This window comes from Ovis canadensis, chromosome 14 (genome assembly GCF_042477335.2).
Source record: "Ovis canadensis isolate MfBH-ARS-UI-01 breed Bighorn chromosome 14, ARS-UI_OviCan_v2, whole genome shotgun sequence".
Taxonomy (NCBI): domain Eukaryota; kingdom Metazoa; phylum Chordata; class Mammalia; order Artiodactyla; family Bovidae; genus Ovis; species Ovis canadensis.
Window position 1 is genome coordinate 21,067,921 of NC_091258.1, and position 26,494 is coordinate 21,094,414.

General features: G+C 48.2%; 1 protein-coding gene across 2 annotated transcripts in view; it reads left to right on the plus strand.

The window, feature by feature from the left end:
• The window catches only part of BCO1 (beta-carotene oxygenase 1), a 35,301-nt gene extending 21,466 nt beyond the window's left edge, over nt 1-13,835 (plus strand). For both annotated transcript variants that reach the window (XM_069552528.1, XM_070289306.1), the window contains 4 exons: nt 6,924-7,029; nt 9,050-9,144; nt 10,428-10,539; nt 13,104-13,835. In XM_069552528.1, coding sequence (XP_069408629.1) covers nt 6,924-7,029; nt 9,050-9,144; nt 10,428-10,539; nt 13,104-13,333 — 543 coding nt within the window. In that variant the 3' untranslated portion in view covers nt 13,334-13,835. The remainder of the gene's footprint in view (nt 1-6,923; nt 7,030-9,049; nt 9,145-10,427; nt 10,540-13,103) is intronic.
• The last annotated feature ends 12,659 nt before the right edge of the window (nt 13,836-26,494 follow it).

A 26,494-nucleotide genomic window follows, 5' to 3' on the forward strand; every position in this document is an offset into this window, starting at 1 on the left:
AGAAAATTCTTTCATTATTTTTCCAAATATTGAACATATTCATGGTAGAAATTTTAGAAAATATAGATTAAGTGAAAAGGAAAAAAATCACCATAAGCCCATTGCGAATATATTTGTATTGCCTCCCAAGTCTCTCTCTCTCCGTAGATAGACAAATAGACCGGAAAATATACATACATATTAGTATACAATGATATATGCATATAACATGCATATTGTGTATATACATCACAGCTGTTAAAAAGCATGTGCAGTATGGTTTCCTTTTCTAAAGTTAATATATAGCATGGAAATATGTATTTCTTAATTTTAGAGAGAACATGGCACTGCGCATAATTTTTAACAGCTTTAATGAAATATAACTCCCGTACCATACTATTCACCCATTTTCACTCATTTAAAGGGTACAGTTCAATGGCTTTTAGTATATTCACAGAGTTACGCTACAGTCAGTTTTAAAGTATTTTCATTTCCCCCAAAAGAGCCTCCCCCACTCCTTCCGCCCCCAGGTAACCACTGCCCTGCTTTCTGCCTCCGTGGATTTGCCTGTTTGAGACATTTCATAGGAATGGAAGCACACCGTGAGCAGTCTTCTGTGGCTGGCTCCTTTCACTTAGCACGTTTTCAGAGTTCATCAGTGCTGTGACGTGTATCAGTGCTTCTTCTTTTCATGACTGAATATGTACATGCTATTTTTTGTGCTGCTTTCTGTCCTCCTCATGTATCTAAACATCTTCCCATGACATTAAATATTCTTCTGTGACATCATTTTAAATATTTGCCTGACAGTCTGCGGTGGGGATTCATCTCCTGATGTTGAACAGTCCTGTTCTTATATTCAAAATGACCACTGGGCCTGACATTACCACCAATTAGGGTGCTGCTGCCTAGGCTCTGGGCTTGGTTTTAAAGGCTACAGAGGCTTCTGGCTCCAGAACTTCCTTACTTCATGACTTAATGAATTTAAATGAAACCCAATTGAGTTCAATTCAATTTTGATGGCTCATCTGTACTGAACACACTCTCTGTACCAGGTACGTTGCTAAGCATTTTATTTTTTTTACCTCACTTAATGATCAAAACCTATGGGAGAGATCCACACGTTAGCCTCATTTTACAGATGAAGAAACTGAGGCTCAGAGAGGTTAAGAAATGTGCCCAAGGTCACATAGCCTGGTAGCAAAGCAAGACTGGCTCTGAGCCCTTCCTTGGAGCTGGTAAGGGGTACAACTCTGCAGATCTCCCCAGGGGGTCACGACCCCTCACAGGGGCCCCCTGCAGGCCGAGGGAACAGGAGACACTCCTACCTGCCCAGGGAGGCTTCTGCCACCCCCCAGACCCCTCCCAGCCAGAGGCCCTGGGGTCTGCATTTGAGCCCAGCTTTGTCAGACCACAGAGCCTGGTCTTTTCTCCTCTCCAGCATTTCCCCCATCTGCAGTCACTTGTGTATCTCTGTCATGATGTTCACTGTATTTCCTACCACTTCTGTTAAATTTACAAAATCATGTTTTCATTTAAATCAACTCACTCTTTCCCTAACTCATTTGGAAGGGAACCTATGACAACCCAGGGCAAAGCCAGCATTGCGTGCTGCCAAAGGAGGAAGCGATAAGCACGAAGTGCTGTGATGAAGCACAGGTCCTGAGCACTGGCCTGATGCTGTTGCTCTTGCCAAGACCCGCTGTCTTCCTTAAAGAGAACACTGGGAAAAGTATTGAGTGTTAAGGGTATAGTGGCACCTAACTGAGACGCTCTCCTTGACCCAGTCGGGAAGATTGGAAGAGAAGGGATTAACTTTCTCCCAGTGTGATTCAGGGCTAACGAGTGAACGGCCATGCCCCACAGAATATCCACCTGAGCCCCTGGCCTCAGCGCCCCCCACTCTGGAAAGTTCCACAGTGCAGCGCTTGGAGCATTTCCTGGCTTCAGGGTGCAATGGGGGCGGGGTGGGGGGCTGTCACCCAGAGGGCATGTCCTGAGGCCAACCCTTCCCCCTACCTCACAGACCTCAGCCTGGGGTGATGCACAGAGAGCAAGCACTCCCCCCCCCCCGCCCCCCCCCCCCGCCCCGGCCATGCCCGCACTGCTGGATTCTTCAACCTCTTAACAAGCCCGACAAACAATCTGCTTCCTTGGAACCAAGCTAAGAAGTTTAGCCTGTACAGTTTAAACAGGCGCTGCTTGAACCATCTGCAAAGAAAAGTGAGCGCTGGGAAGGGTAGCTCTGGCCACGCTTCTTAATTGCTATTTATTGTCCCTTAAAAAAGTCTTCTTGCTTCACTGCATGTGGACAGGGGAAGGCTGAGCAGGCAGCAGACACGCCTGTGTGTTCAGGTCCAGCAGCTCCGATTCCATCCCACCCACAGTCTACATTACGGAGGGGCCTCGGGGCGGGCAATGCCGCATTTTCTCAAATGCCCTTCGTCCTGGTGCCTTTGCACGCCGCTGTCCCTCTGTCGTCCTCTTTCCATGAGTCCTCCATTCTTGTCCCGGCTGCAGGTCGGACTGGCCTGGGGCCTCCAGGACCACCAGTCCAGTGAAGGCAGAAACTCCAGGGGACGGGTCGGGGTGGGCATGGCTCCCAGGCACCCCCAATACCCACCCCAGGATCCTAGTTCCTGCTCATCCTTCAGGCCTGGCGTCCTGACTCCCTCAGTGGGTTTGTACATTCCAGTGGCACCTACCGCTCTTTGCTCACATTGATCCCAGGAGTAATGAGCTTGTTGGGTCACCTCTTCTGTGAAAGCTCTCAGGGGGCCCGGACTCTTGGTCTTGTCAGCCATTTATCCCCTGCGCCCATCACAGGGTCTGGCTCTCAGCGGGTTCTCTTGAAGCCCTTAGATATTTTAAATGAATGAATGAGAAAGGTGATGCAAGTTCTCTCAAAGGACACAAGGCCTTCCTTTAGCATTTGGAACACTTCCAAAGTGGAAAGCGCCTTCCACGTAGAATGGGCTAAAGTGAATGAAGTGTGTTCAGAAGTCTGAGGCCTCCCAGCTGTCCCAGAATCTCTGGCATTTGGGCCAGCTGGGGTCAGAGGAAGGAGAGGCCTGTTGGTACCCTTGGCCTGTTTGTTAGGGTGGTGTGGGGGTTGTCTAAGGCGAGGCTGGGCCTCCAGGGGCTTGGGTGGTGTGGCCTGTCTGTGCCAGCTGCCCTGCCCTCACCCTGCAGGGCTCCGTGCGCTGCCATGGGGGTGGCATCTTCAACCTCAAAGGGGTGGCTCCAACTCCTGGCTCCGTGGATTTGGTTTGTCTTGTGTTCAGATAGCAAGAGAAGCCCCATTCCTCGAGGGTCCCTTCTGCGCTGGGCCCTCTGTTAGATGCCTTTTTTTCTCTTAGATCCAGACCAGAGGGGCCCCTGTTCTGGCTTTTCTCCAGTGGCCCTTCTCCACAGGGTGAGGAACCCACGGGGCCACAGGGTGCCCACCCAGAAGGGCACCCTCCCGACCCCAGCCGTAACCTGGGATGCCTGAGTTCCTTGCCCAGATGTCCCACACCTGCCTCCTGCCTGCCTCTGTCCTCCTGAGGGCAGACAGAGCTGCCAGTGTGTCAGCCTCAGGCCCACGAGGAAGCCGGGGAGGCCAGGGCTTCCATGCAGGGAGGAGAAGAGAGGGTGGGGAGCCTGGGCCCAGAGGCCGGCCTTCATTCTCCCCTGCAGCCCACTCCAGAAGGCCAAGGAGTCCTGGAATTCTAAATTCACATGCGTCCTTCCAGACCCAGCACTGTGCACTAGAAAAATGGTGCGATGAGGCAACCTCTCTGTCCAACACAGTAGCCGCTGGACTGGATGCCTGGGCTATTGAAACGCAGCCAGTGAAGCCAAGGAATAGAATTTTAAATTTTACTGAATTTAAATTTAAATAGCCACCTGTGGCTGGAGGTGGTTGCCTCACCTGGACAGCACAGTTCCACAACAAGTTGAAGCTCTGTGTATAAAGGAAGGGAAGATAAAATGGTGTTTGACTTAACCGTTCAGTATGTGTGGACACAGGGTTGGCGGGCCTCTGTGCTCATCCTGGGTCCTGCAAATGTTGCATGCGTGCCGAGTCACTTCGATCGTGTCCGCCTCTGTGCGACCCCATGGACTGTGGCCCACCAGGCTCCTCTGTCCATGGGGGTTCTCCAGGCAAGAATACTGGAGTGGGCTGCCATGCCCCCCTCAAATGTGTGGGGCTGTGTAATGGTCAGCATGCTCCTCACCGAATCTGCATGTGAGTGCTTGAAGTTATTTGTCATCCCCATAACAACAGATGAGAGAGAAAGTAACGTGCCCAACGTCGCAGAATCATCGTAGCTGGGATTTGCATGCTTGTCTGTCTCATTCCAAGTTACTAACTACAGTGGGTTTGGCCCTGGACCAGGTGTTTTCATAACCATTATTTAACTTAATCTTACTCACGGTGTTCAGACGCCAGTCGAAGGAACCTTCGCTTGCACTCGCCAACTGTCCAGAAGTTACAGATTGCCCCCAGTTTTACAAACGAGGAAGCAGGCTCCAGTTCACCTAGTCTCAGGGAGGCCTGCTCGAACTCACGAAGAAACCTATAGAGTCAGATTTCACACCCAGGACTGCCAAACTTCAAAGCCAGTGTTTTCTGGGGATGACTGAGATTAACTGTTCTTCCTGGGAGGTCCCCCGCATTGAAGAATTTCAAAGCCAGTCTGCAAGATTTTATTGAATTCTGGCTGGAGAGCGATTTCTTCCCAAAGTCAAGCACACTGGCCACAGAAAGCAGCCGAGTCATGCTCATTACTGCTGTGTGTGGAAAAATTCTCAGTCCATGCCTCAACCAGTCTGACCAGTTTCATGCTGGAGCTAGAAAACATGTCTGCAGACTGCCTCCCTGAGAATCAAGCCCAGGACATGCACCAGAGGCCCGTGGCTGCTGCCTCGTGACTGCAAGGCAACGGGCAGGGCCTCTCACTGTCTGTGAGGCTGTGCGCACAGGCGGAGGCAAACAAGAGCTGCTCCCAACAAGACGCCCAATGTGCTGGGCGCTGGACGGCTGTTGCACGCCCTTTGTCTGATTCTTACAACCGCCTGCAAAGCACATGTTCTGCCTCTCGAGAGTTGAAGGAAAAGCTCATTAAGGCATACATTCACGCATTCCTTTAGCAGTCGCTTCTTAGGAGCTGCCTGTGTGCTGTGCACACGCTGAAATGCGGTCACTGTCTTCACAGGGAAGACAGCATCAGAGAAGGAACCAGGTCCATACAGGAGATGATTACAGCGTGGGACAGACACCTTGGAGACACTGCATACTGGGCTGTCAGGGAAAGGGACGTTGGAGCTGAGACCTGTGGGAGGGGATGGACCAGCCTCAGGGCCTTTGCCCCTGCTACGCCTCTGCGGGCAGTGCTTCTGCTTCTCAGCAGAAGAACCGCAGTGTGGAGGTCTGGGCTCAGCTTCCGCTCCCCTACTGTGACCTTGGGCAAGCCACTTTCCTACCCTGGGCCTCAGTTTCCTCCTCTGTCTACTGGGATTGCACTAAACACATCTCAAAATTCAGCTTCTAAGATGCAGTAAATGTCCTGCCTTCCTAGCAAAAAGCTGCTGTTGTTCAAATTTGTTGCTGTTGGGTATTCGCTAAGTCGTGTCCAACTCTTTTGTGACCCCATGGACTTTAACTCACCAGGCTCCTCTGTCCATGGGGTTCTTCCAGGCAAGAATACTGGAGTGGGTTGCCATTTATCGATTTGTTTTAATTATAAAAACTTGTTTGGAGACATTTGGAAAGTCGAGAAAAGTTTAAATGAGAAGTCAGGCATGACAGTAATTCTCCTCCTGGAATTTCACAGATCCTGGTGGTCTTGTTCCTCATCCCCCTCCCAAGTGCCCAACCTGAACTCACCTGCCAGGGGTAGTGGCAATAATAATAATAATATAATAATACAATTATGTGATCAACAGCAGTTAACATTTATTTAGCACTTACTGTTAACCTGGCCTTCTTGTAAGCCAACAGCATGGGTTATTTTATTTAATTTGCATGATAACTCGGAGATGCATATGCTATTCATACAATGCTTGTGCTATACCTCATTATACAGGTGGGGAAACTGAACTTCAGAGATGTCAAGTAGCTTGTTCAAGTACCATGGCAAGTGTGTGGGACACAGAGAGTAACTGCTGCTCGATAGATATTTAATTGATTGTGTTACGTCTCTCTCCCAGGTTAAAGTACTAAACCAAGACGTGACTGTCACTTAAGACCAAGAGATGTCCTTCATAGATCTTCTTTCCTCCCAAGTAATTTTTATCTGTTTGTTTTTCTTTCCTGCTTGTTTGTTTGTTTTTCTCCTATTTTTTCATAGAAGAAATACTGAAAATCTGGAAAGACATAGACAAAGAAATTAAAGTCTCCATCACCCACTGCATGCTCTATTGTTACTATTTGGCACATTTCTCCCAGGCTCTTTTCAATGTGATTTCTTTTCTTTTTGGATACGGCTGAGCTCAGACCGTGTCTGCAGTTCTCTCTGCTGCTCTTTCACTCGGTGTTTCCCGTGTTATTATGAACTCTTTATAAACACCTTTTTAATAACTGATGCAGCCTTTGACAAGTGAATCATAGAGTATTTAAAAAGCGAGAACTTATAAGAACTTATAAGTACATCATTTCGCTAATAAGTACATCCATTTCACTGTGAGGGATCAGGCAGCCCAGAGCAGAAGAAAAGTTCTAGGCTTTTGGAGCCCCTTTCCACAACCTACCAGCTTTGCCTTCTTCGGGGAGTCATCTCCAGTCCCCGATTCTCATTTTTAACTGAGAACACCAATCATGTGATAGCTGCTTCCTGTGGCTACCGTGAGGCCAAAACCAGATGACAGACACTGAAGCATTCTTTTAAACATGCGCACATAGAGCAAGTGTTTGCTCTGGACAACGTTTTGATTTATTTGGAAAAACTGATCTCTTTCAGAATGCAGAAGTGGGCTCCAATTTAATCAACCTGTCGTCCACAACAGCACGAGCCCTAAAGGAGAAAGATGGCCAAGTCTACTGTCAGCCGGAGTTGCTCTACGAAGGTAAAGCGCAGCTTCTCTCCTGCGTTTAGAGGAAGGGGTGAATGTCCTCTGTACGTAACGCCTCCTTCCAGTGCAGAGGAGCTGTGTGTGGACCAGGGAGGGAAAGGAAGGCTGTGGGGCACTAGGCATTATATTGGAGACCCTTCTCTCTCATGTACCTTCACACCCCTCCCAGCACTGGGGTGGTCTCTAGACCCAGGAACTTTCATGGCTGGCCTTTTGAATGCTGCCATATAATTTTTTGCTTTCTTTTAAAACATTTATTTATTTATTGCATTTAAATTTTTGTACACTTTTTAAAGGTTACTTTCCGCTTAATTGTTCCAAAATATTGGCTCTGTTCCCCATGTTGTACAATCGTCCTTGAGCCTGTCTTACATCCAACAGTCTGTACTTCCTTCCCTCTCCCCACCCCTGTATCACCCCCTCCTCCCCCCTCCCTGGTAACCACCAACTTGTTCTCTGTCTCAAATGCTGCCGTGCATTTGCAAAAAATGCTCGACATCACTCATTATTAGAGAAATGGAAATCAAAACTGCAGGGAGGTATCAGCTCACACCGGTCAGAATGGCCATCATCAGGCCAAAAAAAACAAATCTATAAAAATAAATGCTGGAGAGGGTATGGAGAAAAGGAACCCCCTCTTGCACAGTTGGTGGGAATGTAAACTGATTCAGCCACTATGGAACACAGTATGGAGATGTCTTTGAAAACCAGGCATAAAACTACCATGTGACGCAGCAATCCCACTGCAGGGCCTACACCTGAGGAAACCGCAGTTCCGAGGCTGCCGAGTGCTGGACAGCACGGCATACGCGGGTCTCCGCCGGGGCGCACTGAGAGCGCCCTGCAGGACAGGTGCTGTCTCCTCTGGTGGCCAGAGGAGAAAACTGGGCCTCAGAAAGGCTGTGTGACATGCAGAACGTAAAGCCCCTCGGAGAGAAGCCACAGCCCCCGGAGCAAGGCTTCCCAGCCCAGCGCTGCAGACGCGGGGCAGAGGGGGCGGCACTGGGCATTGCAGCTGTTGAGCAGCGTCCGGGGCCTGCAACCCGACTGAGAACCACTGTCTTAGAGCAGAAGTCTGTGAAGCAGGGCCTGTGCCCCTGTGCTCAGGCTTGTCACCAGCATGAGACAGGAACCTGGCTCAGAGCAGGCTGTGCTCAGTACGCAGGTGAGGAGTGAACTGGTCTGCCCAGGACATGGCTGGGGAGTGGAGGAGCCGGGCTCCAGGGGCCCGGCTCCCCACATCGTTGCCCCATGCCATGGGGCAGGGACTTAGAAATTTAATTTGACACAGCAGACATATGTAAATATGTATACATGGACATGGATGAAATGTGAAGGCTTTTTTGGATTACAAAAGTTATAGATGTAATGAAATTTTCACATGAGAAACTTAGAATGGAAAATATAAACTATGAGCCACAATAAGGAAGTTATCACTCCAGTAGCATTCCTAAACTTTTCCTCTACATTTATAGCATAGTGGTGATAATTCTCTAAGCAGCCTTTTACATCTAATGTTATGATGGGGACATTTCCCCATGTTACTAAAATTCTTTGTAAATATTCCTTTTTATTATACGATTTCATGAGATTTATTTAAATATTCCCCACTGATGCTTCCTCCACGCTTCAGAAGTTTCTGTTCACACCCACAAACATTTGCAGGCACATACTTTTTTTTTAAGAGCTTTTAAAAAGTTGCCGTGGCCTCTGATTTTAATCATGTAATTCTCTTTGATTTCTATCTTGGATAATTAAAGATGTTTATACACTTAAAAACCAAGGTCTATCTTACCTTGCTCCCGAAGCTTCTAATGGAGCTGGGGTAATTATCCCAGGTTCCCTCCTCCTGCCCTTTGACCACCCTTGATCCAACTCAGGGCCTGACAGGAGTTCAGGGATCCTGGCTTGGGAGCCATTTTTGTAGAAAGGATGCCTGGCCTGGATGCCACGAAGGGCGGGTGGTCCCAGCCCTCCTGAAGGGGGCTCTGTCAGCCGTGTCATCTCTCTCCAGGCTTAGAACTGCCTCGGATCAATTATGCCCACAATGGGAAGCCATACCGCTATGTCTTTGCAGCTGGAGTCCAGTGGAGCCCCATCCCAACCAAGGTACTGGTCCCCGGTGGGTGGCAGCCTGGGATGGTCATGTCTGTCTGCAAAGCTGAGTTCTCAGGGATGTCAGGACTGAGATGCCCTTGGGGATGGCGGTAGGTCAGAGAGTGAGGTCAGTGTGGGACAAAATACGCTTGAAGCAACGACGGAGCATCCAGGAGAGGGGACTGCACCTAATGGGCTTCACTCAGGTAAGACGTGGCGGCCGGAGTTTACCCACAGATTTCTTTATCAGATGCATGTTTATTGAGCACCAGCTTAGGCACCCAGGAAAAGCAAGTGAACAGGAGGATCCTGCTTCCTGCCCTCAAGGAACTCTTTGTCCCAGGCAGGGAAGGTAGAGCTGAAACTTGGAGGATTTATTTTGCTTTAAAAAATTTTTTTATTCAAGTATAGTGGCTCAGTGGTAAAGAATTCACCTGCCAATGTAGGAGTCGAGGGTTCAATCCCTGGGTCCGGAAGATCCCCTGGAGAAAGAAATGGGAACCCACTCCAGTGTTCTTACGTGGGAAATCTCATGGACAGAGGAGCCTGGCAGGCTACAGTCCATGGGGTCACAGAGTCGGACACGACTTGGCAACTCAACAACTGTAACAACGGGGCTGATGTTCAGTTTCAGGTGTTCAGCACAGCGGTTCATATTTGGTTCTTAAACTGCTGTTTGTTGAACACTTGCTGTTTCCCAGGGACCATGCTGAGTGCTGTACAGACATCACTTTTCCTTAGTAGCTTCAGGTTTTAGTAAGAAAATGGGAAATCTTTTTTTAAAAAACACGAGCAGTGGAGGAATGTACAATGAGAAAAATTAAGGTTCCTACACGCTCATCCACACGCCCCGAGTCACTCCCCATTAATCCCACACCCTAAGGGGAAAGAGGCTTATTAGAGACAGAGAGAAGGCCAGGGACTCGAGCTTGGAAAGCAATAAAGAAAGCACATTATGCTTTAAAGGCTGGGCATTGAATATGTTAGATTATCTGATATGTATAAAATTTGCAATATGGTGCCCAATACCAGATAAATCCAGGGTTCTTATGTCTTAAAGAATTCAGAGTGTGTATCAGCTCTGCTGTGGCGGGAGGACCTTAGCTTAAGGGCTGCTTTCCTTTCTGTTTTTGTGCTGACCAGAGGCAGGTGTCATCTGGGGCCTGTGCTCACTAGTGTGAGGTCCCCATCTGAGGTGCTCACCCCTTCTCTGGGGCCTTGACGCCTTCCTATTCGCTGGGAATGAGCACGCTCTGCAACCATTCATTTCGCATTTCTCCACTTTGCATGAGCAGATAATAAAATACGACATTCTCACCAAGTCCTCCTTGAAGTGGGGAGAGGAACACTGCTGGCCGGCGGAGCCCCTGTTCGTGCCCACACCGGGGGCCAAGGACGAGGATGATGGTAAGGCCCGGGAAGGGCAACCGGCCTGCTGCACTGTGCTTCTGGTCACCCCGCAAACCAAGATACCGTTCGGGGGCAGCGACTCCGCCCTCACCACACAGCTGGTGCAGCCATGCTTTGAAGTCCAGGCGGTTCTGAGTGCAAAGCGGTAGGGCGAGGGAATCCCCAAGCCCACCCCCACTTCTGACATCAGCTGCAAGTTCAGGGGTCCCCAAGACCACCCTCAGCTTCAGTAGGAGCACCCACAGAACACACTGAAAGCTATTACACTCGCAGTGACGAGTTATCTCAGCGGAAGGGTACAGACTGAAAGAGAAAAGGCGAGTGGGATGGAATCCGGGAGAGTCCCATGGGTGGTCTCCGGTGGTCCTCCCTGTGGGAGTCACGGACCACTCCCACTCCCCCAAAGACCCCCACGGAGCGAGGCCAACCAGGGGTGCTCCCTCAGCCTCGGAGCCCGTGTGGGGCGTGGTCGCGCCGACCGTGCTGACTTCTAGTCTTCGCCCCTCTGGAGGTCGAGCTGAGGGCTGTGGCCCAAGTGCTAAACTGCTTCCGGCGTGTCCCACTCTTTGCGTGCCCATGGGCGGTCACCCACCAGGCTCCTCTGTCCATGGGATTCTCCAGGCAGGAACACTGGAGTGGGTTGCCGTGCCCTCCTCCGGGGGATCTTCCTGACCCAGGGATCCAACCTGCATCTGTATGTCTCCTGCATTGGCAGGTGAGACCTTTACCACTAGTGCCTCATGGGAAGCCCTGTGGCCCAAGGCCTCCTCTGAATCACTTTGCTAGGCCAGGTTGGATGGCACGGCCTCAGGTAAACAAAGACTCTCTCATCAGACCAACAGTCCAAGGACTCAGGCGACATCTCCCAGGGGCAGAAGGAGAGACCTCCTTTTGGGGGAGACTAACACAAAAGCCCACTTCCTTTCCACAGGGCAACACTGCCCTGACCCAGAGTGTGGAATCTTGGTTTTATAATTCATTGTGGTGGCTGGGTCAGAACTTGTAACTCCTCTGAGCACATAAACTTTCCAGAAAGTGAAAGTGAAGTCGCTCAGTCATGTCTGATTCTTTATGACCCCATGGACTGTAGCCTGCCAGGCTCCTCTGTCCATGGGATTTTCCAGGCAACAATACTGGAGTGGGCTGCCATTTCCTTCTCCAGGGGATCTTCCCAACCCAGGTATCAAACCCAGGTCTCCCACATTGTAGGCAGATGCTTTTTACTGTCTGAGCCACAGGGAGCCCCTCAAAAAGCTCGTGGGATTCCTCTCTTGTACAGGTTTCCACCTGACCAAAAGGTCCTTTCCCTCCTTGATTTTGCCCCAGAAATGCCCTGCCCATCCCCCTGGGGATGTCAAGGAGGGTAACTAGAAGCTTAGGTGGGGCTGCCAACACCTGGGGGGAGGCAGGCTGCCCTCTGAGCCTGCCAGCTGCTCCCCTCGTGTGAGAAGGGAGTGGCTTTCTACCTGGGAGTGTCTCCCTATTGACCGGCACGGCACAGCGTGCCAGGCAGGGGGCCTGTGTCACTGTCGCCTCTAAGGTGGGAAACAGTTGGTGCCACCTCCTGCCAAGGCTGGCCTCCCCCAGGTTGGGCATGTATGCCCTGCAGATTCTTCTGTGGACAGGAAGCAGCCTTGTCTTCATTCCACCAGGGGAAAGGCTCGGAGCGTGAGGTCACTTACCCACGGTTGCACACCCAGTACATACACAGGGGAGGGTTTGAGTCCAAGCTGATTTGACCTCAGCTGTGCTCAGTTCCTGGAACCCCGGAGGCCTCGGGAAGAATCAGGAGTGTTTTCTGGAAGTTTATTGCTCTTTTTTGTTTAGCCCTCTGTCCCTTTGAGAGTGAATATTTAGACTATTCTCATTTCACAAAGTGGAAAGCTGCACCCACATGAGGTGGATTGGACTTATTCAAATGCCACCTGAATGTGGCTGGTCTGAGTTTAGGCTAAGCGCAGTGTTAAAGCTGATCCACTGTAACTGGAATTTCCAAATAGTGGGAGATAGCCATTCTTCTGTATATGCAACGATTCACAAGGTGCTTTCATAACTGACCGTGCAAGATCCTCTCAGCAACCCCTGAGAGTGGGGAGCATTATCCCCACTCCACAGATGAAGAGACTGAGGCTCAGAAAGGTGAAGGGACAAGCCCACCCAAGCCTTCCGATTTCCCTGGCCTTTCCCTTCAGCTCACACAGAATATCAGATTCACTTCCCTTCTGTTTGGATTCAGTTCAGTCTCTCAGTCGTGTCCGACTCTTTGCGACCCCATGAATCACAGCACACCAGGCCTCCCTGTCCATCACCAACTCCTGGAGTTCACTCAAACTCACGTCCATTGAGTTGGTGATGCCATCCAGCCATCTCATCCTCTGTCGTCCCCTTCTCCTCCTTCCCCCAATCCCTCCCAGCATCAGGGTCTTTTCCAATGAGTCAACTCTTCGCATTAGGTACAGTCAAAGAACAGGGAGACAGAGCTGAGAAACTTAGCCCCCACCCCGGCTGGAAGAGGTTCGAGGCTGTGCTTTTAAAAAATGTCTCTCTTTGTTTCCCCAAAGGGATTATCTTATCGGCAATAGTCTCTACCGATCCCCAGAAGTCGCCTTTTCTGCTGGTTCTCGATGCCAGAACTTTTACGGAACTGGCCCGTGCGTCCGTCGATGTGGAGATGCACCTGGATATCCACGGGCTGTTCATCCCAGACGCAGGCTGGGACCTGGGGAAGCAGGCCCCTTCCCGGGAGGCGCCGGCCAGGGCTGCCGCCGGACGAGCGGCCCCACAGACCTGACAGCCTGGAGGCTTTGGTCCTGGGGACCAGCTCTGCCCAGCTCACGGCTGGTCCCGTCCCAGGCGAGGTGCAGGAGAGGTGGTCCTTCATTCCATTTCGCACTTATTCTTTCTGCAGCTGCTTTGAGTCAACGTTCTGAAAGCAGAACTTGTCAGTATCTTTTCTCTTATTTTATTTTGGCCCTGAGGACCTTGCTTGAAAGTCAATCAAATATTTCTTGATTAGCTCTAGCCCTTCTAAGAAAGCCCCCTTCCTTGAGTACAAAGACCGTGACCATGAATCAGAAACTGTATTGTCACATAATCGTCCCTAGAATGGGCACATATGACCCACTGGAGAAGAGACACAGAAGCGTTTATCATTGCTCCCCCTTCCTTCTCCGCTTTCCAGTGGACCTGGTCGTGAGTTCCAGCTTTCTCAACCAGCTGACCGAGAAGGTGTGTGCTTTGTGGTCATTCCATGCAAGGCATGGCATAATATAAAATAAAACCTTAAAAGCCCATTCAGACCTAATTTTATTTTTCTGTATGGCTTCTTCCTCTGAAGATCTTCTAAGGCAGAGAAACAGAGGCAAAGACAGGCGCCTCGTGGTACACCCAGGGGGCCAGAGGGCTGGTGTGGGGGTCCCCCACTGCAGGAGGGCGTGGAGGGGCTGGGGTCCAGGACTGAGTCCTGTCTTGGCTGACTGAGAGCCAGGGCATTGAGGTGCATCTGAGCCATACAGGAGAGGAGTCCCCTCGGCAGTGCTCCCTGGAGACTCGTGCCCGTTGTTGTTTGTTTTCATCCAAGTTGTCCTGTGTTGGGTGTATTTTATTCACTACTCTACCCTCTGCACCTAGAAAACTTCCTGGTGGATCAGGCTCTCAATTAAATATTTGTTGGATGAATGAATTCCGCCAACAAAGAAGTCCAACTCTGTAATGTACCAACAAGAAGTGGGTACTTTTCTTTTGTTTTAAAGAAATGCATATTTTACTGAAGGTCTCCCAGGAAGACCAGGAAGGTGGTTCACATAGAGACCAACGATGACGCCCCAGGTTCCTCTCCCAGCCATCCTTGGTCTCTCTTTCTTCCCCTGTTGCTCCCTCAAAACCTCGTTTACCATTCCATCATTTCCATTTCAGCTCAGCTCATGGAGCCCATCAGACAAAAACCCAAACCCTGGGGATGGCAAAATAAATAAATAAACCTTGGGGATGGCAGAATGAAGACCATCTGCTCTTCTCCTCTGGGGACGTCAGCATCTCCAGTATTGATAAGATGGATTGGGAGGAAATGTCAACCATGGTGGCCTAAGAAACGTGTGATGGAGGCCTGCATCTGGCTGGCAGGAACGGAAAAGAGTTAACAGATGGGACAGTTACTCACCTATTCATCATTTTACTTTAAATATTTGAGAAGAGGGTGGTATTTAAAAAATGCTTCCCCACCTCTATTCTACTCAATTCTCATTGCCAAACAGTACCCAGATGTGGCCATGAAAAAGGGCGCAGTTCGGCATGGAAGAAAAGTATGTCATGGTTTATTTGCCTTGCTTAGGAAGACAGGTGAAATACCAGACCGATGAGGAAGCCTGGCACACCACGTCTTTTCTTCTCAGTTTCAAAAACACCAAAGGTCAATGTTAGGACATCTGATTTATCTCGAACCTGAATTCCCCTGTGTTTCAGACACAGGCCAGTGTAATTAGCTCAAAAGGCTGCAGGAGCCAAGACGTGTGCACCTTTCTCAAAGCCAAGACCGTCTTTCTTACCCTGGGAGCCTTCCTTGTTATGCTTCATGTGGGTGTAACGCGTGACCAGGAAGTTCTGCAGGAAAAATCACCAGGGATTTGCTCATTGCTTTGATAAAGCCACAGCATTTCACAAGCACTCTAAGGATGTGTCAGGTACGTGGTAAGCCTGCAAATGTTTGACCACTAACTTTTTCGTTCCAGGTTTTCTCTAATCTGATTCCACCCCAGGAATAAGCTAGGTGTGAACGTGGACATGTGCTTAGTCTCTCAGTTGTATCCAACTCTTTGCATCCCATGGACTGTAGCCTGCCAGGCTCCTCTAGTCATGCGGATTCTCTGCGCAAGAATACCGGAGTGGGTAGCCCATCCCCTCTCCAGGGGATCTTCCCGACCCAGGAATTGAACCAGGGTCTCCTGAATTGCAAGCACATTATTTAGCAGCTGAGCCACCAGGGAATATCAACTCACAAGAAATATAAGTGCATTCCAGCTGTGTCCACATTACTGGGTGGTGCTCATTTCCTCTGAAAGTCACCAAGCATTGGACTGACTGTTGAGATGGCTGCGGGCCCAGGTTACATGAAAACACCTTTGATCACTTCTTACACTGTTTAGAGACAGTTTGGATGGTTTTTAAATGGCCGGGAGAAGTCTTTCTCACAGCAAATCAGGACATGCAGACAGAAAAGTCACCACCAACTTCCTCTTCATCCAACAACGGTGAGACCCAGGGCCTCTGCTCTTCAGGTTCCTTCCAGGAGTAGGAACCAGGTGCAGACACAGGGCTGCCTGCTGCAGCTGGAAGTGGACTCTCGAGGTCAAGCACCAGCAGGAGGTTGGAGTTTCCTTGCACACGGCGAGCCGGCAGGGATGTGGGAGCCCTGTGTTGGGACAGGTGGGGATGAGCCAGCCTGCCTTCCTCCTGGGGACCAGGAGGGACGTGCTGAGTGGCCTTCGGGAGCACCTGGCAAGATGCTGAGGGTGCAGCTCCCGATGAGGGTGTGGAGCCAGAGGTGGGTTGACTGAACAAAGCAGGTGCAGAGTGAATTCCCCAAGAGAGCAGTGGAAAGAGAGAGAATGAAGGGGATTGCTTTCTTCATTGTAGAAACCCTCTTGTTGTTATCCAAGAAATGAAAAAGATATCCAAAACCCCATTACCGAAAGAAAACCCCTGAACCAACAAAGACCTACTGAAGGCACATGGAACTCTACTCAGTGTTATGTGGCATCCTGGACAGGAGGGGAGTTTGGGATAGCATGGATACACGTATATGTACAGCTGCGTCCCTTCCCTATTCTCCTGAAACTACAACACTGTTAATCGGCTATACCCTAACACAAAATAGAAAGTTTCAAGTTAAAAAAAAAAAAAAAGAAAATCCCTGAAATCGTTCTGGTGCATTTTTCTCCTATTTAAAAAAAATTTTGACAGTTTACATATTGGCATTAAGTTTATAACCCACCAGTTTATAACCTGCTTTTCCCCTGACTATACAAGTATTTTCCCCAGATCACTAAATTCTTCTAAGGGATGCAAATTATTCCATCTCTGGGATATGGTGTGATGTCCAGCCTGCAGGTGGACATTTTGACACAAGATCTGTGGCCTCATGTGTGTATTTCCAGGGCCCACCCCACATCTCTCTATATATATTCAGGTTCTTGTTATTGTCATCTTTTTTGTTGTTGTTGGCTAGATTAGGCTTCCCAGGTGGCTCAGTGGTAAAGAATCCACCTGCCAATGCAGGAGAAGTAGGAGATGCAGGTTCAATCCCTGGGTTGGGAAGATCCCTTGGAGGAGGAAATGGCAACCCACTCCAGTATTCTTGCCTGAGAAATGCCATGGACAGAGGAGCTTGGCAGGCTACATGGGGGTGCAGAGAGTCGGACACAGCTGAGTGACTGAGCATGCATGCATTGGCTAGATCCCCAACTTTGGATTTCTGAGCCAGAGAGTAGAAAAACAAGGTTTAGATGTTCTTTCAAAGGCCAAAGGTTTTGATTGATTCATAGGAAACTGAGAAGCCATTGTACAATCTAAGAGGCTCAAATGGCTATAGAGCTGAGAAATCCAACCTTCTCAGCAAAGAGGGAAAAAAGCAGGTGCACGTGAAAAAACCGTTGTGCAGGTCCTCCTGTCCTCCTTTCCTCCGTTCTTTCCCACGCTCTGTATCTTTCCGCTCAGTTCAGACGCTTGTCCTTCTCAGGCGCATAGTCACCCACCCACTCACTCATGGACTCATCCATCCCCTCAGTGATGACCAGGATCACATTGGCACATAATGATCAGCAGAACCAGAACCTCCTCGGTCCTCAGGGATCGCACAGCACAGTGAAGGACACAGCACCAAGGAACAGACCAGCACAACTCAATGGAGTAGCAGTGGAAAAGGGGCCCCCAGGGACCCCAATAATGTCTTGGGAGCCAGAGAGGGCTGATGTGTGAAGGATGGTAGTAGGTAACCAGGTAAAATGAGCAAAGCAGATAAAGAAAAGGGCTGGAGTCAGGAGAGAACTTCTGTGGCGCAGAAGAGGGACAGAAAAGCCAAGTTTCAGCCAGAACCCCAGTTTTTCCATACTCAGGCATGGAGTGGAATTGGCATTAACTAAAGAGAAGTCTCTGATGGTTTCCTCAAGGACAATCAAGGACTGATAGTAATTTTTTTCAATAATAGCTTTTTTGAGATCTAATTCATATACCATAAAATTCACTCCTTTAGGATATTCAATTCAGTGGCCTTTAGTATATTCAATATTGTGTAACTATTACCACTGTCTAATTTTAGAACATTTTCATCACCCGTAAAAGAAATCCTATACCCATGGGCAGTCACCCCTCGTTCTGCATCCCTCCCCGACCCGGTTCTAGGCAGCCACAATCCTACTTTCTGTCTCTATGGATTTGCCTAGTCTGGACAATTCATACCAAGGGAATCATACCATATGTGCGTGTTTTGATATGAATGGAGTCATATGGTAACATGGGCGTGTTTTGGTAACTGATTTTTTCAGCCTGTTTTCAAGCTTCACCTATGTTGCCGTATGAATCAGTACTTCATTCCTGCTGCAGATAAATCATATTCCATTGTATGAGCAAACCACATTGTGTTTATCTGCTCATCAGCTGAGAGACATCTGAGTTGTTTCCTGTTTTTGGCTGTCATGAATAACATGCGTGTTCAAGTTACTAATGTGGACGTATGTTTGCATTTCTCTTAAATGAGTGAAATTGTTGGATCCTAGGGTGAATATGTCTAACATTTTGAGGAATTGCCAAACTGTTTTTCAAAGTGGCTGCACCATTTTATAGTTTTACCAGCAGCATCTGAGAGTTTCAGTGTGTCTACATCCTCCCTAATTTGCTATTGTCTGCTGTTTTTATTTTAGTCATCCGAGATACAATGAAGTGGTATCTCATCGTGGTTTTGATTGGCACTTCCCTGGTAACTAATGATGTCGAGCATCTTTCCATGCGCTAATTGGCCATTTGCGTATCTTCCTTGGGGAAATACCCGCTCACATCCCTTGCTACTTTTAAACTGGAGTATTTGGAGTTTTTTTTCTTTAATTATTATTGAGTTGTAAGAGTTCTTTATATATTGTAGAAGTAAATCCCTCATCAAATTTATGCTTCGCGATATTTTCTCTCATTCTTTGGGCAGGCTTTTCACCTTCTTGATGGCGCCTTTTGAGGTACAAAGCTTTTAAAATTCTGATGAAGTCCAATTTAATCTAATTTTTCTTTTCTCTCTTCTGCTTTTGGTGTTGTATCTGAGAAACCATTATTTAATCTATGGTCCCAGAGATGTATGCCTGTGTGTGCTTCTGTGAATGTTATGGTTTTAGCAGTTATATTTAGGTCTGTGGTCCATTTTGAGTTGATTTTTGTAGACAGTGTGAGCTAGGGGTCCCACTTCATTCTTTTGCATTCAGGTGTCCAATTGTCCAAGTATAGAAGTCACCATTTAGGGTTGATAAATCTACACAGAGAAAACAAAAGTGTGTCCTTTTCCTCCACCATCCCCTAGAAGAGGATTTCTTCAGCTAATGAGAAGAGACTGCAGGACAGCTCTCTGCTGGCGCCAGCAAGGCCCTGGTCCAGGGACGAGGAAGCCAGGATGGAAGCCTCAGTCAGAGGAGAGGTAGCATCTTCCTCCCTCTTCGCCTCTGGGGCCTGGCGAAGTTCCAGGAAAGGCCAGCATATGCATGTTCAACTCAGAACCACATGCCCTGGTAGGATTTTCTAGCACACTCTTTCCTTAAGGGTGTCCACTGTGTTCCTGGAGGGCTGAGCATGACTGGTGTTTCTTAGATGTTGACCCCCTCCAGGAGGTTGGGACAGGAGGAAGGCCCGGGGTCCCTGATTTTGTCTTCAGTCTGCCATTTGGGTTGGACAGGCAGGAGGTCTCAGCCTAGTTCAGTGTTCTTTAAATTATCATCTGAATTAATGTGGGAGGAACAGTGATGGCTACACGGTGCTTCTTCTCTAGTTAAGGGCAGAAATGGAGCTTATTATGCTGGTAGCAACAGTATAACATTGGCTGACATGTATTGATACCTACAGGTGCTGGTTCCCACATCATCCTTGCAGCAGCCCTGAGATCGGTCCTCGTACCCTTCTCCTGTTATGGGTGAGAAAACTGAGTCTCAGAACACTTACGTGATTTGCCCAAGATCACACAGGTGGTTACTGGACCCCAAAGTCAAACTGCTTAACCACTGCTTTTATTGTCTTAGTTTCATTCACTTCATCACCCTCGGGAGTTTGTATAGTGCCTGGGACAGGGTGGGTGCGTAATTAAAGGACAGCGCAAGAGGTGAAAACAGGGGCTCCAGCCTTACCGCCTGCATTTTGATCCTCTCAAGACCTGAGGACACCCCGGTTTCATCATCCGTAAAACAGAGACAGTACATGCCCCTCGTCCAGAGAGTTGCAAAACTTAAATGAAGGTTGCCTGACACACAGCAAATGTTCAATAAGTTTTAGCTCCGATGAGCCTTAAAAACAGTTGAGAGGTTGCATCTTGGCTCCCAAACCTTGTGAGTCATAAGACCTTTGATAAGTTGTTCAAACTCCCAGTGCCTCTGGTTCCTGCCCTGTGAAATGGGGATGACATTGGAACAGACTTCACAGGGCTACAGTGAGGATGAAATAATGTCCTTGTAGCCCTTAGAAGAAGTGCCTGCCTCTGAGCTGTCACCATTTGACTTAACAAAGATTGTGGGGGCAGTTCGGGGCAGTTCATGCAGAGGGTGCTACTTGTTGCTGGCCCTCCTGTCTTTGGGAGGGGCCTTACTCATGGTCTGGGGAGAGAAGAAGGGGACCGCGTCCCAGGCACCCAGAATGACCAGTGGCATCAGATATGACAGAAGCATACCCCTGGCACACCCAAAATAGCCATCACACAACAAACAGTCTAATCCGGCGTGACCAGAAGACCACCCGGTGGGTAAAGAACAGTCTCCGAGTTACACAGTCAAGCAGCAGCCATCTCCTAGGACGGATGTGATCATTAAAAGAATGCTATGTATCTAAGACACAGGCCAGTGCCAGGCACAGAATGAGTGACCAAGGGATCCACGTGGCAGGGATTTTCATCAGTTTTGATCTTCACTGTATCCTCGTCTAAAATAGTGCTGTGTTAGTTTCCTGTGGCTTCTGTAACAAATCATCCCAAACTTGGTGGTGTAAAACAACACAGATCTATTTTTACAGTTCTAAGGGTCACAAGTCTAAAATGAGTTTCATGGGAGTAAGTTTGAGGTGTCAGAGGGCAGCTTCCTTCTGAAGTCTCCAGGCAAGAGAGCCTTTTCCAGCTTCCTTGGCTCGTGGTTCTGCCTCCCACCACCTTTTTCTCTCTGCTGTCTTCCTCACCTCACTTTTTCCCTTCTGTAAAGTCAAATCTCCCTCTACCTCCCTTGTATAAGGACCCCCATGATTGCATTTAGGGCCCACTGGATAATCCAGGACCATCTCCCTAGTGTAAAACCCTTAACTTCCTGACATCCAAAAAGTCCCTTTTGCCATATAGCTGCCAGACACAGACAGGTTCCAGGGGTTAGGACCTGGGTGTCTGTGGGGGCCTTTATTCAGCCTACCGCAAGCAACTCGCTCTTAATGCACTCAGTAAATATTTGGTGAGTGAATGCGTGAATGTTAGCCACTTACTGTTTTCATTGGCATCGGCTGGGCTTCAAGATGTGTGTGGTCTCCTCACCTTCAAGTTTTCTCAAATGTCACCTTCAATACACATTTCCTGTACGTAATTTAACGTTGCAAATTGATTTCTCCATCACCCCACACACCCGATCCCTTTATCCTGCTTAATTTCTTTTTCCCTGGAGCACTTTTTGTATTCTAGAATGCTATAAAATTAACTCATTTATTATGCTTATTGTAATAAATCATCCCAAACTTGGGATGTTGCAGGAAGCCCTGGGCACCCTGAAGCCCCTCCCCCATGCCCCCTCATAGAGGACTCAAGGCCACCGCTCAAGTCCGCTACAGCAACCATTCTGAACCTGACCCACTGCAGAAATCACAGACTCATTTCCTCCAGCAGACCAGCCCTCACTAGAATATAAGCTCAGAGGTTACATACAGGGCAAGGATTTTCTTTTCTGCTCTAGTCTTAGATGTTTCCTGGGTGTTTAGAACAGGGCCTGGCATGTAGTGGGTGCTTGATAAACAAGGGCTGAATGAACACACGAACTTAACGCCCTCCCAAGTTTCCCTCAGCTGCAGGTCGAGTTCTTATCTTCCGTGCTCGATCTTGACTTTCATGACAAGGAAGGCAACTGGGCTGTGGTGCAGCCAATCAATTCTAAGTAACCTATGTATTATCCCTGTTCTCCACCCCCTTCTATCAACACACTGGCAATTCTGATTTCTAAAACTCAGATAACCTCAATTCTCATCTCCACCAAGACTTGTGAAAGTCTGGGAGGGAAATGGATGGTTTGACTTTGGCCATTTTTGAAGGATAAACTTTCTGGAATCTGGATAATTGCAGAGTTGGGAGGGCGAGCTGTCCCTGGCTGACACTGCCAGTGTTTGTTATGTTGGATTAGACTGTTTCTACTGGTCTGCTGGAGGAAATGAGTCTGTGATTTCTGCAGTGGGTCAAGTTCAGAATGGTTGCTGTAGAGGGCTTGAGTGATGGCCTTGAGTCCTCGTGGAGGGGGCATAGTGGAGGGCCTTCAGGGTGCCCAGGGCTTCCTGCAACTGTATGTGGGGCTTTGTACATCTGGTATGTCCATAAGGGGAGAGGAGCCCATCGCTTGTACCAGCTTCTCAGCAGGGAAAGTGAAGGACTTGTGTGCTGCCTCAGCCATGCGGATTCTATGGCCCTGTCTCCAAACATGTGGGTCAGGTTAACAGGCCCTATGCGGTTCAGCAAAGAAAGGCTGCAGCTTGAAAGGCAGGCCCCCTTTTCCCCACCCCACCCACTAACAAGTCCCCAGGCTCCTGTGTAAAAGATACTGAACCAGGCACTGGTTCAAATCTCAAGATGACCAGTCCCGATTCTTGCAAGACTCTGGGCATTTCTTGAGGCTTCAGCTTTTCTCATAGGTAGAACTGGGATGGCTCTTCTTTCTTTGATTTTTGTTTAATTATGAAAGTGCTTCAAGAGTATAAAATGCTACAGAATTGCCAAGTACTCACGTCAAAGGGAACCTCTGCCTTTTTCGCTGGGGCAAGACTGGCCTGTTCTCTACTCCATCCATCCATCCGTCCCACGCCTGTATTCTCATCATGAGCATAAAGCTACCGTGTATGTGACAAAAGCTTTACATAAAACACTAATCCTCATAAAAATCATGAGAACTGAGGTTCAGAGCGCTCAGACCACTTGCTCAAAACCACACAGCTAGAAAGTGATGGAGCAGAGCCTGAATGAAAACCCAGTTCTGTCTGATGCCAGTGGCACTGTTCAACATCACGCCCACCATAACATTCCTAAAGAAAGGCGAGGGCACAGGTCTACCAAATAAAGCACCTTGAAACCTGTGGTTTTACCAAAATGCATATACATGTTAGGGTGTACTCCACAGTATTTCCCTGCTTGCTTTAATAGCAAAGAATTTCTCATCAGTCTTTAGGTACAAGTGATGCTTTGGTATGTATGTTGGGGGGTACCCCAGTGTAGTGTGTTAGGCTCTCGGTCATGTCTGATACTTTGCAGCCCCATGGACTGTGGCCCACCAGGCTCCTCTGTCCATGTAATTCTCCAGGCAAGAATACTAGAGTGGGTTGCCATGCCCTCCTCCAGGGGATCTTCCTGACCCAGGGATCAAACCCAGGCCTCCTGCATTGCAGTCAGGCTCTTCACTGTCTGAACCACCAGGGAATCACTATTACAAACACCATTTTCCACATCAGACGCTCATTATTTATGTTTGAATCTCATCTCCTGCATTGGACTAGAAGCTCCTGGAGGGTAATCCCTGAATCTGATTCCTCCTTTCTCCTTTCCAAGGCTTAACCCAGTCTCCAGCATGAAATAAGCAGACAGATAATGGGGTCAGCAAATATTGAATTCCTGCCTAACCGAGTCAGGTGCCATGGGAGATACAGACAAATACGAGGTGGTTCCTGCTCTCATGATATTTACAATTGAACCGGAGAGGCCAAGCTTCCAGAATTTGCTTGAAAAGGATCTTCCCAAGCCTCTTGGGGCAGCAGTTTAAAAGCTTGGTACATTTCCACTGTAATAGAGCAGTAGGCGAGATGGTAGGTAATTAAGACAGCAAACAAGAAGTTTCGTTAAATAGGACAAATTTTGTGAAAAGCAACAACCTGTTCCTCTGGAAAGGCGGCCCTGTGTCAATTGAAGAGCACGCCTTCAAGCCACAAAGTACAAATTACTGATGTTGAAACCGCCGTTTCCCAAGAGGGAAAGTTGAAAACAGCCACCTGTTCTAGGAGCTGTCTGTTTTGCCAGAAGGGTCTCAGTCCCTGATTGCTTGACCTTTGAGGGTCACGTTCAGAACTTTAGCAACACAGATAAATCCAGGTTCCTTTCTGACAAACTTGAGTAGATTGGGGCTAATTAGATTCAGTTCTATTCATCAGATGGTTACCAAGGTCACTGTGTAGGTGCCAGGGACGTGGAGGGAAGGGCAGGATAATGAATGGCTCAAAACTTTGCAGTGAATCAGGGAGTGAAAATCTTGGCTCCTCCACCAATCAGCTGAGGGACACAGCTTTGTGAACCATGGCATGGAGATCCTAATATTTACCTTGCAGTTCCTTGTAAAGATCTGTTCGGGAAATGTATGTAAAGCTCCCTGCACAGAGAATTGCACTGACTCCGCAAGTGGGTCCTAGGAGAAGTGGCAACTGTAGGAAAATGAAGGAAATGACTACTTCTGATTTCAAGAAACACCTAGTCTAGTGAAAAAAGACCAGTATGTTAACAGAGAAATGTCATTTGTGTGTTGGCTATGACTGTCTTATTTCTTTTGCTCTTTTTTAAAAAAGTGAACCTTTCCGGAGTACTTAACTATGTGTCAGACTCTGTGCTAGACAGCTGTACCTGGGTCATCTCATTTATTTGCACAAAACCCTATATAACAGGAACCACAATTTTTCCCAATGCAGCGTCAGAGTTTTAGACAGTTTAAGTAACACACTCGGGGTTACAGAGCTGGCAAGTGACAGAAGGAGTATTTGAACCCAGAAATCTGGCTCCAGGGACTGACTTCAAGGCACAAAGAGACAGAAAAAAGCCAGGAGATGCTTCACGGAGGAGGTGCTGGAGCAGCGAGCAGTTTTTCAGGCATCAGGGTGGTGGGAGTGGGAGTCCAGGCAGGAGGGAAGAGGTGGCAGGACCAACAGCTGGGTCTGCGCGGAGGGCCTGGGACAGAGGACAGTGAGGGTGAGGAGGGAGGGGTGGGCCAGATGGTGGGACGCCTCGCAAGCCAGGCACAGGGACTCGGGGGACCAGTGAAGGATGAGGAAGACAGCCTCATGGCCTGCAGGGAATGGAATTTATGCTGGTTTTCAAAGGGGAAATTACTCTGGGTGGTATGTCTAAATAATTAGGCCGTATCATAATTTCCAGCTAAATTACTACTTTCTAGATATTGTTTATGTGCAAGTCTAACCCTTTCTCCTACTAGCTTGTAAGTTCCTTAAATGTTGACTCTAATTGCTTTTGTTCTCCCACAAATACCTGGCATATGGTAGGTGCTTAATTCTGTGAAATGGAGGAGTGATTAAAAGCATGAATGAGTGAGTTTCTGAAGAAGTGAATTTTAATCTGGATTTAAGAAAAATGCATGGAGCTGATGTGGGTCATAAACCTAAATGTGAAAGAAATAAACAAAATAAAACTGCTACAAGAGAGCATAGGAGAAGGTCATCATGGTTTAAAGATTTTAAAACAGAACACGAGAAGCACTAGCCATAAAAGAGAAAACTGATCAATTGAGCTTCATTAAAACTGAGACTGTTCATCAGAGACAAAGAGAGTGTAAAGACAAGCCACAGGGTAGAAGAAGACATTGGCATTCCCATATTGAGAAACCTATATGCAGGTCAGGAAGCAACAGTTAGAACTGGACATGGAACAACAGACTGGTTCCAAATAGGAAAAGGAGTACATCAAGGTTGTATATTGTCACCCTGCTTATTTAACTTATATGTAGAGTACATCATGAGAAACCCTGGGCTGGAAGAAGCACAAGCTGGAATCAAGATTGCCGGGAGAAATATCAATAACCTCAGATATGCAGATGACACCACCCTTATGGCAGAAAGTGAAAAGGAGCTAAAAAGCCTCTTGATGAAAGTGAAAGAGGAAAGCAAAAAAGTTGGCTTAAAGCTCAACATTCAGAAAACGAAGGTCATGGCATCTGGTCCCATCACTTCATGGGAAATAGATGGGGAAACAGTGGAAACAGTGTCACACTCTATTTTGGGGGGCTCCAAAATCACTGCAGATGGTGACTGCAGCCATGAAATTAAAAGATGCTTACTCCTTGGAAGGAAAGCTATGACCAACCTAGATAGCATATTCAAAAGCAGAGACATTACTTTGCCAACAAAGTTCTGTCTAGTCAAGGCTATGGTTTTTCCTGTGGTCATGTATGGATGTGAGAGTTGGACTGTGAAGAAAGCTGAGCGCCGAAGAATTGCTGCTTTTGAACTGTGGTGTTGGAGAAGACTCTTGAGAGTCCCTTGGACTCCAAGGAGATCCAACCAGTCCATCCTAAAGGAGATCAGCCCTGGGTGTTCTTTGGAGGGAATGATGCTGAAGCTGAAACTCCAGTACTTTGGCCACCTCATGCGAAGAGTTGACTCATTGGAAAAGACTGATGCTGGAAGGGATTGGGGGCAGGAGGAGAAGGGGACAACCAAGGATGAGATGGCTGGATGGCATCACCGACTCGATGGACGTGAGTTTCAGTTAACTCCAGGA